The sequence below is a fragment of the Neoarius graeffei genome, chromosome 20, assembly GCF_027579695.1.
Source record: "Neoarius graeffei isolate fNeoGra1 chromosome 20, fNeoGra1.pri, whole genome shotgun sequence".
Lineage (NCBI taxonomy): Eukaryota > Metazoa > Chordata > Actinopteri > Siluriformes > Ariidae > Neoarius > Neoarius graeffei.
This window is the reverse complement of record NC_083588.1, coordinates 34,035,067-34,051,078: the sequence shown is the minus strand read 5'-3', so window position 1 is coordinate 34,051,078 and position 16,012 is coordinate 34,035,067. Positions and strand designations below refer to the sequence as shown.

The following is a 16,012-nucleotide window of genomic DNA, read 5'->3' as shown; positions in this document are numbered from 1 at the left end:
AGAAACAATCAAAAAGTAATGATTCAAAGCTGTTTATTAATTCTTCGTACTGCACAAACTAGCCCATCCTTTTGGCTACGAGCGGAGCCAGCTGGTAGATCAGACTTTTGCCATAGCCGGTCGGCAAAACAGCGAAAACGTCCTACTTGAAAAGGAATGAGCGGACAGCCTCTTCCTGCTCATGTTTCAACGAAAACTCCAAGTCTAATTCTTCTAAAACTGATTCCAAAGCGGAGTCAAACGGGCGCTGTTCACTAGCCCGTAGCCATCTTTCCTGTTGCGGTTTCTCCAGCGTTGCGCGGCTTTGTCGTCACTCCTGCAAAAGCCCGCCCAAAGAATCCAAACAAAAAACTTGCGTTGTGATTGGCGGGCACGATTTGATGCCCGGGGTGTTTTTGTTTATGTGGTGCGAGGCTAGACCCATTCGCTAGGCAAAAAATATTTTTGGCCGCTAGGCGGTTGGGTCTAGTTTACTAGGCTATCATACTGTGAGATTCTGTTCAAATTGTTTTTTTCTTCTATGAAGCCTGAGCCATTTATTTTATTAGTTTATAATTATTGTTTAATTTAGTCTTCAGGAGAGACTGCCTGCACACAGTACTAGTATTAATAGTTTTTTTTTCTTACATGAAAGCTGAGGCATTTATATTATATTTTAAGGTAACTTCATGTTGTGCTGTGAGGTTCTATGCACTTTAACTTTTGAACCAACAGGTGCATTTGGATAAGTAAAGCCTATTTTTCTGCATTTTTTTGGTCCTGGTAATCTTTTATATTGGTAAAGTTGTTTATAGGACCATTTCTCAGTGTCTTTGTTTTTTAAATCAATAGTTTTTCAGTAATAACTTAATATTTAACATATCACTCAATTTTAATCACAAAAAGAGAAAATCGCAACAATTTCTCGCAACTTTCACTTCCTCCCGCAATGTAATCGCAACAAAAACCTAAAAAACACCGCAGCTTTCATCGCAATTTTTTTGGAACCCCCCCCCCCCGCAACATCAGACATTTTAGCCCACAACAATCACAAAAAAGGCCCGCGGAATCCTGGGGGACTGGAAAACAGAGGCGGAGCCAAACAACATGAACATCCGGGGCTTAGCCCAGCGGGGGGTCTGGGGGGCCTCCCCCAGAAAATTTTGGATTTTTTAGATGCAATTTCCTACGTTCTAGTGCATTTTGGGGTGACCTGCTAGACATGGCAAATCATAAATCCCTTCTGATTCATACACTCCATTCTCAGCTGCACATTCTGAACAAGACAATACGATTTAATGGAAAGAAATACTAATCACTTAACTACTGACTTCTGTAAACATGAATGGCAAAATTGAAACTTTTAAATTTGGCAGAACACTTGACGTCCATAAATGGCCTGAGCCAAAATAATATCTTAGCGTTTAAGTGTTAAACACAACACAGCTCTTTACAATGCTGACGAACGTCCCATTCACTTTGAAATTATGAATGACAGTCAGACCAAAGTCAGTTCAGCGAACTGTGGTGTCGGATTTTCTGTGCAGTATAACAGAACTAGCCTATTATTTCAGTTTGCAAGCACAAGTAGTAAAACTATTCTTACCTTTTGGTTTACTTTTTAAAAAACCCAAAAGTGTCGACTGCTTTTTGCTTGCCATGGTGAGTCGCTCTTCTTTTTGTTAGTTTATTTACGAAACTATGGCGACGCCACAGATCGCCAAACTCTGATTCTGATTGGTCGAACTTCAAGGCTAAAATGCTGGAGATTCTGATCAGTGATGATTTGTTGATGAAATTTCTTGTTGCGGCGCGTTAAGTTAGCAACATTTTGAAAATTAGGGAAATGCGGAATTTGTTGTAGGCTATTTGCCCATTAATGAGTTGTAATGTAATTTAGAGTGAGTGTGACGTCAGGGTTGTCATATTTTTCAGGGCTGCCAACTTTTCAAAATTCCTTGGAGTGAGATTTTTTTTTGGGGGGGGGGGGTCGACGGCAAAATTTTTCCACACACCACGCAGTAAGTGGGAATTTTGTATTCCGTTTGATATTCACTTGTCCCCCTGCATTCTGGTGTTTTGTCTGTGGGTCGTCCAGCTGGAGATGGACAATGAAGGGGGGGGGGATTTTGGATTTAGTAGATCTTCCTGCATTCTGGTGGATTTTTGGAGTGGCCTGCTGTGCCATACCTACATTCTTACACACCCTGACTTGCCAGGCCTTCAGCTTGTGGCCAACAAAAGCACCAAGTTTTGGCTTAAAAGCCCCCACACTAGAAAACTACAGATGACTGCCAATGTTCCTGTAGCCCTATAGACCTGTGTTTCAGATTTAAAGGCAAGTTCATGTTTGAAAATATTTCATCAGCTAAGCCTAAACACCTTCTGAATTGAAACTAGGCTAAATGTTAAGTTTTTAATAACTGTTGCAAAAATAAGATTGTCCCTCACTATTCATTATGCATTTAAGGGCTTTCCCCACCACTGGGTTCAGCAGAAGATTGGCATGGGGAAAAATATCAACAGCAAAAGAACAAATAAAATGCTTAAACAGTAAGCAAAATGTGCATGTGCTACAAGAAACATCTCATCTCATTAGCTCTAGCCGCTTTATCCTTCTACAGGGTCGCAGGCAAGCTGGAGCCTATCCCAGCTGACTACGGGCGAAAGGCGGGGTACACCCTGGACAAGTCGCCAGGTCATCACAGGGCTGACACATAGACACAGACAACCATTCACACTCACATTCACACCTACGGTCAATTTAGAGTCACCAGTTAACCTAACCTGCATGTCGTTGGACTGTGGGGGAAACCGGAGCACCCGGAGGAAACCCACGCGGACACGGGGAGAACATGCAAACTCCGCACAGAAAGGCCCTTGCCGGCCACAGGGCTCGAACCCAGACCTTCTTGCTGTGAGGCAACAGTACTAACCACTACACTACCATGCCGCCCACAAGAAACATTAAAATGATTAAGTTTGAACAGTATTGAAACACAAAAAGCTGAACCTTGGCCATAGGTGGGAATGTGCACACAAAGTTGGGCTTAAAAATTGTGGTCATACTTAAATAAGCTATATTAATATATTTCTTATTAATTTATTTCTTATCTATGTTTCTTATTAGTAATAGAGCATTCATCAGGGCCTGTTATCTGACAAATATTCTCTACCTGTCTCCTCAGTATATTGTTCTGTCTTTTTTAATTATTCACAAGTTCAAGTTCTTTGATATTACAGGTGACCATGCTTTATTTACTTTAACTGAGCAATTACATACATCATAAATAATTAAAAATAAATACCCTGTAAATAAACAATAGGTATGGTGGCTAATGGCTCTTCCTTGCTTTATTTTACAACATTTCCAGTATGGCTTCAAATAAAGTCATAAAGTATGATAACATGCAGTAAACAAACTAAAAATGCGCTTAATAACCGTGTGCTAAGGAGGTGCTCTCCCGTGCTGCTTGTTGGGGAAGATAGAGGCTGTGGCACGGCAGTAGGCCTATAATGATTTAGCATGCCTAGTACACAGCTCTCGATATGGCATTAAATATTCCCACAACACACACAGGCTAAAACGATTCAGAAACTTTATACAAGTTCATAATTACGCCAGTAACACCACACATTGGCGTGCATATGTACAAACCTGTCTGAGACACCCGTCTTCAACTCGGATACCTTCTTCTCCCTCCTCTTCCTCTAAATTGACGGTAGGCAATTATCCAACTTCCGGCGAGTGCAGCATCATTAGATGCGCCACCTGCCATAGGGGAGTGTGTACAGAGGGAACACCTCTCTGCCTGTTTAGCCATGTGTAAGGCGTAATTGATCGATCGCAAGTGGTTGGCGCGACGCACTGGGTAGCCGAGATCAGATAGATAAACTAGATTTTTTCTAGCGTGAGAAATCGGAGGTATGGCGTGTGAGCATGTGAAGACAGTCAAATGCGTGTCTCACGCTCATTGCGTGAGAGTTGGCAGCCCAGTTATTTTTTAAGAACTTAAAGGATCCGGGGCTTTGGAAGAAACATTCGGGGCTTAAGCCCCCAAAGCCACCCCCCCCCGCTCCGCCCATGCTGGAAAAAGAAGGAAGTATGACCACGATTATTTAAAGTTTGGATTTTCATGGACTGGATCTGAAGATGCTCCACTGCCACAGTGTGTTGTCTGCCAAGAGGTGCTAGCTAACGATGCTATGAGATGTTTAAAATGTGTAAAACAAGATGTTTTAAAAAGCACAGATGTTTAAAATGTGAAAAAGAAAAAAATAAAAACGTGTACAACAACCATTTTTAAAAAATATGAATGGAACATTAAGTATAGCAACAACAAAAATTGTAGGGGGGCGCTGTTGTTTATTTGCTCTCTCGGGGGGGGGGGGGGGGGGGGGCTGACTCTCCCACACTTTGAAAACCCCTGGTTTAAACACATAAGCCAAATACACGCGATGCGAGTGGTAATATGGCGGCCAGATGGCTTCACTCTGACAAGCCTATGAGCCCTCCACATTGTATATAGAGCTCAGTGATTGCGAGGCATGAAGTGCCACAACAGAGCGTCGGTTTCTAGAGTATGGCAAGTCAAAGCTGCCACAATTCATCACGCTTCTAACGTAGTTGGTTAAGAAAAAGGCGTAAAATGTGGCATTCGAACTGTCAAAATGGCGTAAAAAGCAGTGTTTGAAACTCTCATATGCTTATAGAATGCTGCTTATAACGCCATCCAGGGTCACCAAGGATGGTGTAAAACGTGGCGTTGTCGTAAAGGATGATGATCTCCACTCTGTGGATTTCACACCCACTGGTCTAAGTCATCTAGTCTGTAGTGATGTTTCTAACACTATTTACAGGTAGTCCTCGACTTACGACTGCGTTTGGTTACGACTGACTGGTCGTAAACCGATCTGGTCATAAGTCGGCCTATGAACGCAAGTATATTGTGATGTGTAATGATATTGTAATCATCTTAAAGTCTTACGGTATTTTATCAACATTTTCTTATTTCATTACCTTGGCTCATTATTTGGTTTAAGTCAAACACTGCATACTACACTGCGTACAGTACAATTCGTTTAATATGTGCAAAACAAAATATGAAATACAGGTGTGAAAAATAGAAAACATTTTAGTTTGAAACATACCAAAATACAAATGTAAAACATAGCAAAATACAAAATTTAGGGACCGCTGGCATCACTGGTGCTTGGCTGTGGGTCGTCTACGTCATCATCAGCTGTTGCAGCGCTCGGGCTGGCGGGAGCATTTGATCGTTTCATAAACCAGGAGCTGGGGCGGAAACTGTATGACGGAGTGCGCGCGAGAGAGACTGTGCATGTGCCTGGAGCTGGGGCAGAAACTGTATGACGGAGTGCGCGCGAGAGAGACTGCACATGTGCCTGGAGCTGGGGCAGAAACTGTTGTACGCTCAACTAGCTCAGCTGGGAAACACTTGCCAGTCATAACCAGACGGTCGTAAAGTCGATCGGTCGTAAGTCGACGACTACCTGTATTTGGGTAACCTAAAGAAAAGCCCAAGTATGAACTTGTATGATTTTATTCCGTTTACAAATTTTAGACAATATCATGGAAAAATACGTAAATAAGCACCCTGGTATTGATTAATTGGTATAAGCAGGGGTAAGACAACAACAAAGAAATTTCGCCCTTTGTTGAGCCCAAGACGGTGGTAACGATGCAGGTTCAGCAAACCAGGGATGTGGGTTGATTCCTCATTTGGTACTTGTTATTTGGGGAAAGTTTTGCTGCAGGCAACTCATTAAAAATTAGTCAACCTGGACTCACGTTTTGCATAACTCTGCTGGTAAAACCGATGAACGTACATGCATGCTGCCTTTGAGCGCTGTAGTCAGCAAGCATATAAAGTAAACCACAGACCGAAGGCCTTCATAAGAAATCAATGGTGACCCTATCTTTTAGTAAGATGCATGGAATCTTGCTGCGGTCCGAGTAAGGGCACGCCATAACGTTTCATTTATTACGACACCTCAGTTAACCCATAATTGCTCTGTTTTCACATCTGTAGTCTTGAAGTAAACGCGGACTCTAGGGGGCGCCCAAATGTCAACTATCCTACTGAATCGAACCCTATTTAAATGATCGTTCAGTAAAGATAATTACATTTACAAAATACTTTGTCTAGCTCGAGATATTTAACTATAATGAATAACATTAATTGCGCTGTTTTCATATCCACTGTAAATAAACACTTGGTATTCATTGATGGATATGGGCAATATATTTCCAATATGGGCACTGTGTTTCGAGGGCACCGAAATTTCAGTAATACTAAACAGTAAATACTCAATTCCCAAGCAGCCTTACAGTTTTTAATATACCATAGAAGCATTCATCATTGAATCATTAGAACAGACTTGTTTTCAAATTGATATTCACACATTTCATATGAGGAAGAAACTGTGTTATAAATTTTGACCTTTGCAGACCTCAGATTTTGAAATGAATGAAAGTAGTCCCAACATTATAAACTGATAGGGCTATTCCAATTATTTTATATTCAACATTTGTTGAGCAATGGTTTGTTATCTTTTTTTTAAATCAAGTTTCTTGCCCAACTCTATGGACATCAGGTCTAGCATAACCAGAAATCTCACAAATTTGTGTGCACTGCACATTATCCCTTACATTAATGACCAGCTCACTGCACATCACTTACATAATAACCAGCTCACTGTACATTATCTCTCATACTGAGTAATTACTGGCAGCAACACTTACAATATTGCATCATTTCAAGTCATTTATTGATGTTCCTTTGGTATTTGTACAATTTCTAAGATACATTTTAAGAATATCCTCTTTAGTACTGCAGATAAAATGTTTAATCCAAACAGCATGAACAAAAATAATCCAATGTACATGAAAAAAAAATCATCCAAAAAAGACATGCTATGCATAACTTATGTTCAGTGTGTTTTCTCCACAGGAGAGGGGGAGAAATAAATTGGCCTTAAAAATGATTCAAGACTGATTAAAGAATAAGGATAAAAACAGTTATAAACTTTTGGAAGTACTGGACAGTGCATGATATGCATATATAATTACACTAAATGAGACAGCTTGGTGTAAATGTACCAGAAAACTGTGTGAAGACTGGTAAAGCGGGACAGTTTTGAAAATTTCATGTTCTGTCATGTTTTACAATAAATCTTAATGCCATAATTATGGCACAATATTTTTTCATTTTAATTTTAAAACTGTAAGAGACAACATAAGATTTTTAAAGTACAACCCCGATTCCACAAAAGTTGGAACAAAGTACAAATTGCAAATAAAAATGGAATGCAATAATTTACAAATATCAAAAACTGATATTGTATTCACAACAGAACATAGAAAACATATCAAATGTTGAACGCGAGACATTGAAATTTCATGCCAAATATTGGCTCATTTGAAATGACAGCAACACATTTCAAAAAAGTTGGGACAGGAGCAATAAGAGGCTGGAAAAGTTAAAAGGTACAAAAAAGGAACAGCTAGAGGACCAAATTGCAACTCATTAGGTCAATTGGCAATAGGTCATTAACATGACTGGGTATAAAAAGAGCATCTTGGAGTGGCAGCGGCTCTCAGAAGTAAAGATGGGAAGAGGATCACCAATCCCCCTAATTCTGCACCGACAAATAGTGGAGCAATATCAGAAAGGAGTTCGACAGTGTAAAATTGCAAAGAGTTTGAACATATCACCTACAGTGCATAATATCATCAAAAGATTCAGAGAATCTGGAAGAATCTCTGTGCGTAAGGGTCAAGGCCGGAAAACCATACTGGGTGCCCGTGACCTTCGGGCCCTTAGACGGCACTGCATCACATACAGGCATGCTTCTGTATTGGAAATCACAAAATGGGCTCAGGAATATTTCCAGAGAACATTATCTGTGAACACAATTCACCGTGCCATCCGCCGTTGCCAGCTAAAACTCTATAGTTCAAAGAAGAAGCCATATCTAAACATGATCCAGAAGCGCAGACGTCTTCTCTGGGCCAAGGCTCATTTAAAATGGACTGTGGCAAAGTGGAAAACTGTTCTGTGGTCAGACAAATCAAAATTTGAAGTTCTTTATGGAAATCAGGGATGCCGTGTCATTCGGACTAAAGAGGAGAAGGACGACCCAAGTTGTTATCAGCGCTCAGTTCAGAAGCCTGCATCTCTGATGGTATGGGGTTGCATTAGTGCATGTGGCATGGGCAGCTTACACATCTGGGAAGACACCATCAATGCTGAAAGGTATATCCAGGTTCTAGAGCAACATATGCTCCCATCCAGACGACGTCTCTTTCAGGGAAGACCTTGCATTTTCCAACATGACAATGCCAAACCACATACTGCATCAATTACAGCATCATGGCTGCGTAGAAGAAGGGTCCGGGTACTGAACTGGACAGCCTGCAGTCCAGATCTTTCACCCATAGAAAACATTTGGCGCATCATAAAACGGAAGATACGACAAAAAAGACCTAAGACAGTTGAGCAACTAGAATCCTACATTAGACAAGAATGGGTTAACATTCCTATCCCTAAACTTGAGCAACTTGTCTCCTCAGTCCCCAGACGTTTACAGACTGTTGTAAAGAGAAAAGGGGATGTCTCACAGTGGTAAACATGGCCTTGTCCCAACTTTTTTGAGATTTGTCATGAAATTTAAAATCACCTAATTTTTCTCTTTAAATGATACATTTTCTCAGTTTAAACATTTGATATGTCATCTATGTTCTATTCTGAATAAAATATGGAATTTTGAAACTTCCACATCATTGCATTCCATTTTTATTTACAATTTGTACTTTATCCCAACTTTTTTGGAATCGGGGTTGTACATGTTAGATATAACAACAAAATATACTTTAAGAAGCTTAGGTTGTCTTTTACGTAATTAAAAAAAAAAAAAAACCCGAGGAAATGCCCCTCTTCAAACCTCAACTGACCAAACCCCAATTTTTTTTGGAAGATATTGATAAAGTGGACACTGCTTCTGTGTGGTTTTGTAATAGATCAAACATCATGGCCTGGCATTACTCGGAGCATTTCTACCCATAAAAGTTAGGATCTCAACTGGTTTCTTACAAAAACAGGAGGCTTTGGTCTATGGCAAAATACAGGTTGGTTAATTTTAAATGCTTTACCTGCAGCAACATTTCCCTAAATAAGTATTAAACAGGGACTTGAACCCATATCTCCCACTTGCTAAGCCTGTGCCTTCACCCTTACACCACCACTGCATTTCCATTTAATGGTTATTTGACATTGTCTCACCAACAAATTTGTAAGGGGAATAAAATAACACCGAAGTTCAAACCCCCGATTACAACCCCAGTCCCCCCCCCCCAAAAAAAAAAAAAGTTGGGACACTATAAACAATGTGAAGATTTGCAAAATCATGGAAACCCTATATATTTCATTGAAAAGAGTACAGAGACAACATATCAAATGTTGAAACTGAAATTGTTTTTTGAAAAATATGCACTCATTTTGAATTTGATGTCAGCAACACATTTCAAAAAAGTTAGGACAGGGACAACAAAAGACTGAAAAAAAGTTGTGAATCCTTTTATTAAAAAAAAACAAAACCCTAATTTGGTTAACTAGCAACAAGACAGTAAGATGATTGGGTATAAAAAGAGCATCCCAGAGAGGTGGTGTCTCTCAGAAAAAGATAGGGAGGGGCTCACTGCTCTATGGAGGACTGCATGGGCAAACAGTGCAACAATTTAAGAATAACATTCCTCAATGTAAAATTGCAAAGAATTTGAGGATCACCTCATCTATGGTACACATCATTAAACTACTCAGAGAATCTGGAGAAATCTCTGTATGCAAGAGACAAGGCTAAAAACTGAAATTGGATGCCTGTGATTTTCAGGCCCTCAGGCGACACTGCATTAAAAGCAGGCACGTGTCTGTAGTGGAAATCACTGTATGGGCTCAGGAACACTTCAGAAAACCATCGTCTGTGAAAACAGTTCATTACTGCATCCACAAATGCAAGTTAAAACCAGATATAAACAATATTCAGAAACACTGCCACCTTCTCTGGGCCCGAGCTCGTTTATGATGGAGTGAAGTGGGAAATTGTCCCAAGGTCTGACAAATCAAAAGCAGAAATTCTTTTTTTGAAATCATGGATACCATGTCCTCCAGGCTAAAGAGGAGAGGGACCATCTGGCTTATCAGTACATAGTTCAAAAGCCAGCATCTGTGACAGTATGAGGGTGCATTAGTGCACAGGACATAGGTAGCTTGTACATCTGGGAAGGCATCATTAATGCTGAATGATATATACACTTGTGTTCAAAATAATAGCAGTCCAACACGACTAACCAGATCAATCACTGTTTTTGGTGGAAATTATATTACTACATGGCAAATAATTTACCAGTAGGTGTAGTAGAGTCATAGAAAACCAACAGACCCAACATTCATGATATGCATGCTCCTGAGTCTGTGTAATCGAATAATTAAGTGAAAGGGACATGTTCAAAATAATAGCAGTGTGGAGTTTAAATAGTGAGATCATTCATTCTGTGAAAAAACAGATGTCAGTCAGGTGGCCCTAATTTAAGGATGAAGCCAGCACATGTTGTACATCCATTTCTCTCTGAAAACATAAGAAACATGGGTCGCTCCAGACATTGTTCAGAAGAACAGCGTGCTTTGATTAAAACGTTGACTGGAGAGGTAAAACATATACTGTAAAGAAGTGCAGAAAATGATGGGCTGCTCAGCTAAAATGATCTCCAGTGCTTTAAAATGGACAGCAAAGCCAGAGAGATGTGGAAGAAAACAGAAGACTACCATTCGAATGGATCGAAGAATAGCCAGAATGGCAAAGACTCAGCCAATGATCAGCTCCAGGGTGATCAAAGACGGTCTGAAGTTACCTGTGAGTACTGTGACAATTAGAAGATGCCTGTGTGAAGCTAATCTATCGGCAAGAAGCCCCCGCAAAGTTCCACTGTTAAAAAAAAAAAAGACGTGCTGAAGAGGATACAATTTGCCAAAGAACACATCGCCTGGCCTAAAGAGAAATGGAAAAACATCTTGTGGACTGATGAAAGTAAAATTGTTCTTTTTGGGTCCAAGAGCCACAGACAGTTTTTCAGACGACTCCCAAACACTGAATTCAAGCCACAGTACACTCTGAAGACAGTGAAGCATGGTGGTGCAAGCATCATGATATGGGAATGTTTCTCTTACTGTGGTGTTGGGCCCATTTATCGCATACCAGGGATCATGGATCAGTTTGCATATATCAAAATACTTGAAGAGGTCATGTTGCCTTATGCTGAAGAGGAAATGCCCTTGAAATGGGTGTGTTTCAACAAGACAACGACCCCAAACACACCAGTAAGCGAGCAGCATCAGGGTTCAAGACCAACAAAATGAAAGTTATGGAGTGGCCAGCCCAATCCCCGGACCTTAATCCGATAGAAAACTTGCGGGGTGACATCAAAAATGCCGTTTCTGAGGCAAAACCAAGAAAATGCATTGGAATTGTGGAATGTTGTCAAATCATCCTGGGCTGGAATACCTGTTCACAGGTGCCAGAAGTTCTCAGAAACCGTGGTTATACAACTAAATATTAGTTTAGTGATTCACAGGAATACTAAATCCTTAAGATTTTCAGTTTATACAGTAAATATTTGGATTTTATAATGAAAAATGCAGACACTGCTATTTTTTTGAACAGCCCAATGTTCATTTTTCTTCATTTTCTGTAAAGTAATTAAAATATTGATACATTTTTCTTCATGTTTTGATGTAGAATATAATGTGCAGTCTTCCCAATGCATGGAAATAAAAACTATAAGGATTTTGAGCTTTACTCACATTTTTAAACACACTGCTATTATTTTGAACACAACTGTACACATTTCAGAGTGATATGCTGCCATCCAGAGAAGGGGGGAACCCCACCCTTTTTCAGGGAAGGCCTTCCTTCTTTCAGCAAGGCACTGCCAAACTGTTTTCTGCACATATTAAAACTGCATGGTTCCATTGTAAGTATCCAGGTGCTAAACTGGCCTGCCTGCAGTCCAGACCTGTCTCCCATTTAAAACACTTGGTATATTGTGAAGCACAAAATACAACAAAGGAGACCCCAAACTGTTGAGCAACTGAAATTATACATCAGGCAAGAATGGGACAACATTTCTCTTTCAAAACTACAGCAGTTGGTCTCCTCAGTTCCCAAATGTTTACAGAGTTTGTTAAACATAGAGGTGCTGCAACACCGTGGTAAACATGGCCCCTGTCCCAACATTTTTGAAAAGTGCTGCAGGCATCAAATTCAAAATGAGCATCCTTTTTCCAAAAAAAAAAAAAAAACCCTCAGTTTCAACATTTGATGTCTTTGTACTATTTTCAATGAAATATAGGGTTTGTGATTTGCAAATAACTTAATTTACATTTTACAAAAATGTCCCAAATTTTTGGAATTGGAATTGTATGTGCTGGGTTTTGCCAGCATAAAAAGCTGTTAAAGTTATCTAAATATGGGTGTTCACATACATCAAACACCTACAGTTGAGTTTACATATACCTAGGCTAAAGACATTCAAACTCATTCAAAAAGTTTCAGTTAATTTACTTACACACACACACTTATTGGGGGTGGTGCTGGTGATCACCTGCAAACTTTAGTCTAGACATCTTTAGCCTACATGTGCATTTACAGCATTTGGCAGACACCCTTATCCAGAATTACTTTTCTCTCACATATACAATTGAGCAGTTGCCCAGCAGTGGCAGTTTGGCAAATGCTGGGGTTTGAACTGACAATATGCCGATCAGTAGTCCAAGGCCTTAACTACTAAGCTACTACCACAATTAAATTTTTAGCCCACTATGTGCTGTGTGTTAATATGGCTTCTGCTTTCAGTGATCAATAAAAATGACATCCAATAAATTTTCCATTGGTGAGGCAATAAAAACAGGACTTGTATTAGTCCTTCATGTAGAGCTCAAAGTTTTATTATACAGTACAAAGAAAATTACACATTGCTACAATCAAGATGATTAAAGATTAAGAACTATAAATATGACAACCATATTAAGTGCTATAATTTATTATTTTCAGAATTTGACATTCAAGCAATAATATAAATCAAGACACCTCTGCACATTCTCAGGTCACATATGTTTGTTGCATAATACTAATTTGTTTGCCAACAGTGTTTTAGGACAAGGCATAGATGTGCTTTGGTGTACTCCACTTCAGCTGAACAAATTTTTATACAACACGATATTTATACATGTTTATACTAATAACTTCATTTAAAATGACAGGATATGGCATAAAAACAATGAGGCAATACAAACCTATTTGTCATTCATCTTCAGTAACTGCTTTATCCTGGTCAGGCTCATGGTGGATCTGGAGCCTATTCCAAGAACAATGGGCACGAGGCAGGATTACAGCCCTTTGTTTCCTTTATCATTTTTCAATACAAAAGTCTGTCCGATAGGGGGCAACAACGATAACTTAAGGCACACACATCTGGGCTATGTAAATATTTCCTGTGATACAGTATTCACCTCCCAATACTTTAAACCAATTAGTGCACATGGAAGAAAACTGTACTCCTATACTATAATTCAGAGTGAATATTAAAATTAAAGAAAAAAAATGAGCTGTGAGTGCTTGCTTGCTTACAAGACTGTGCAACAGTGGCAAGGCTCTCTTTTTGTCGAAGTGACCGACTCTGGAATTGCACTGGGAGGCATCAGTATTTGTATTTCTGACTCTTGCTCAGGGCTTTGTGCAACCGGTTCCCTCTGCAACGAGGATGGAGATTTCTCTCTTTTTCTATCCAGTGAAATATATTGAAACACTTCATCTTCAGCACCTGATGCCTCCTTACATTCCATGTTTACAATCATGCTTCCAGATATGTTTTGGTCCCCTTTGTATTCTGTATCACCTCCCAGAACCTCTTTAAGAATGCGTGTTGTATGTGCTGGAAGGTGTGGCAGACTCTGTTTACATTCTACTGAACAAACTGGAGGCTCTTCAGAAATAATACCAGACACACTGCTCAGCTCCTGCAAAGGGGCAGATGTGCCTGCATGTGCCAGCTTTTCAAAACAAAGGGTCTGTAGTAATGCACCCTCAGGAGGTCTTTCCTCTCTGCTTCTTTCTGCCCAAGATTCACAGGATGTCTCTTCAAGATCAGATTTCTTTTCAGCCACAACAAGGTTCAGCACCTCAGATGCACCAATCTCCACATCGTCATCTTCATCCACGATGAAGACCTGCTCCACCTTCAGAATTGCTCCATCATCTTTATGACCCAAGTGTGAACCTGTTTGAGCTTGTGTCAAGTCAGATGTCAGCACCAGGTCCAGGCTTTCTTCTGGACTACATGTCACGATTTCCCATTCTTCCTCCTCTACCTCAGTGTTATCTTCTGCCATAATTAACTCTGTTTTTCTATCAGCTAAAGAACCATGGGCTTCATCTGGTGTCGTCTTATGCTGTAATGAATGGTGGGGTAGATCAACAGGTTCTACTGCATCCAGGGCTAACTGATCTTTCTCTTCTGTTTTCACCCCCCTCTTTTCCTCTGTATTCTCCTCTGCTGCCTTGGAAAGCAGGTTTCCCTCCACTTCAACCTCTAACACGCCAAGCACTGCAACGAGAGAATTAAATCCTTATTGAGGAAGTATAGTGACAACGAAAAAAATCCATAGTACCACTGTATATTTGGGTGCAGGTGGATTTATTTGAACCATTTCTCCAGAATACAAAACTGTATATTACAACCCCGATTCCAAAAAAGTTGGGACAAAGTACAAATTATAAATAAAAACGGAATGCGATAAATTACAAATCTCAAACCGATATTGTATTCACAATAGAACATAGACAACATATCAAATGTCAAAAGTGAGACATTTTGAAATTTCATGACAGCAACACATCTCAAAAAAGTTGGGACGGGGCAATAAGAGGCTGGAAAAGTTAAAAGGTACAAAAAAGGAACAGCTGGAGGGGCAAATTGCAACTCATTAGGTCAATTGGCAATAGGTCATTAACATGACTGGGTATAAAAAGAGCATCTTGGAGTGGCAGCAGCTCTCAGAAGTAAAGATGGGAAGAGGATCACCAATCCCTAATTCTGCACCGACAAATAGTGCAGCAATATCAGAAAAGAGTTCGACAGTGTAAAATTGCAAAGAGTTTGAACATATCATCTACAGTGCATATCATCAAAAGATTCAGAGAATCTGGAAGAATCTCTGTGCATAAGGGTCAAGGCCGGAAAACCATACTGGGTGCCTGTGATCTTTGGGCCCTTAGATGGCACTGCATCACATACAGGCATGCTTCTCTATTGGAAATCACAAAATGGGCTCAGGAATATTTCCAGAGAACATTATCTGTGAACACAATTCACCGTGCCATCCGCCGTTGCCAGCTAAAACTCTATTTCAAAGAAGAAGCCATATCTAAACATGATCCAGAAGCGCAGACATCTTCTCTGGGCCAAGGCTCATTTAAAATGGACTGTGGCAAAGTGGAAAATTGTTCCGTGGTCAGACGAATCAAAATTTGAAATTCTTTATGGAAATCAGGGACGCCGTGTCATTCGGACTAAAGAGGAGAAGGACGACCCAAGTTATCAGCGCTCAGTTCAGAAGCCTGCATCTCTGATGGTATGGGGTTGCATTAGTACGTGTGGCATGGGCAGCTTACACATCTGGAAAGACACTATCAATGCTGAAAGGTATATCCAGGTTCTAGAGCAACATATGCTCCCATCCAGACAATGGCTCTTTCAGGGAAGACCTTGCATTTTCCACCATGACAATGCCAAACCACATACTGCATCAATTACAGCATCATGGCTGCGTAGAAGAAGGGTCCGGGTACTGAACTGGCCAGCCTGCAGTCCAGATCTTTCACCCATAGAAAACATTTGGCGCATCATAAAATGGAAGATACAACAAAAAAGACCCAAGACAGTTGAGCAACTAGAATC

The 16,012-nt window shown here is 40.2% G+C and overlaps 1 protein-coding gene across 2 annotated transcripts in view; it reads right to left on the bottom strand.

Moving 5' to 3' along the window:
• Positions 1-13,093: 13,093 nt before the first annotated feature.
• Positions 13,094-16,012, bottom strand: part of LOC132869247 (paralemmin-1-like) — a 38,063-nt gene continuing 35,144 nt past the window's right edge. For both annotated transcript variants that reach the window (XM_060902585.1, XM_060902586.1), the window contains one exon: positions 13,094-14,659. In XM_060902585.1, the coding sequence (XP_060758568.1) occupies positions 13,680-14,659 (980 nt within the window). In that variant the 3' untranslated portion in view covers positions 13,094-13,679. The remainder of the gene's footprint in view (positions 14,660-16,012) is intronic.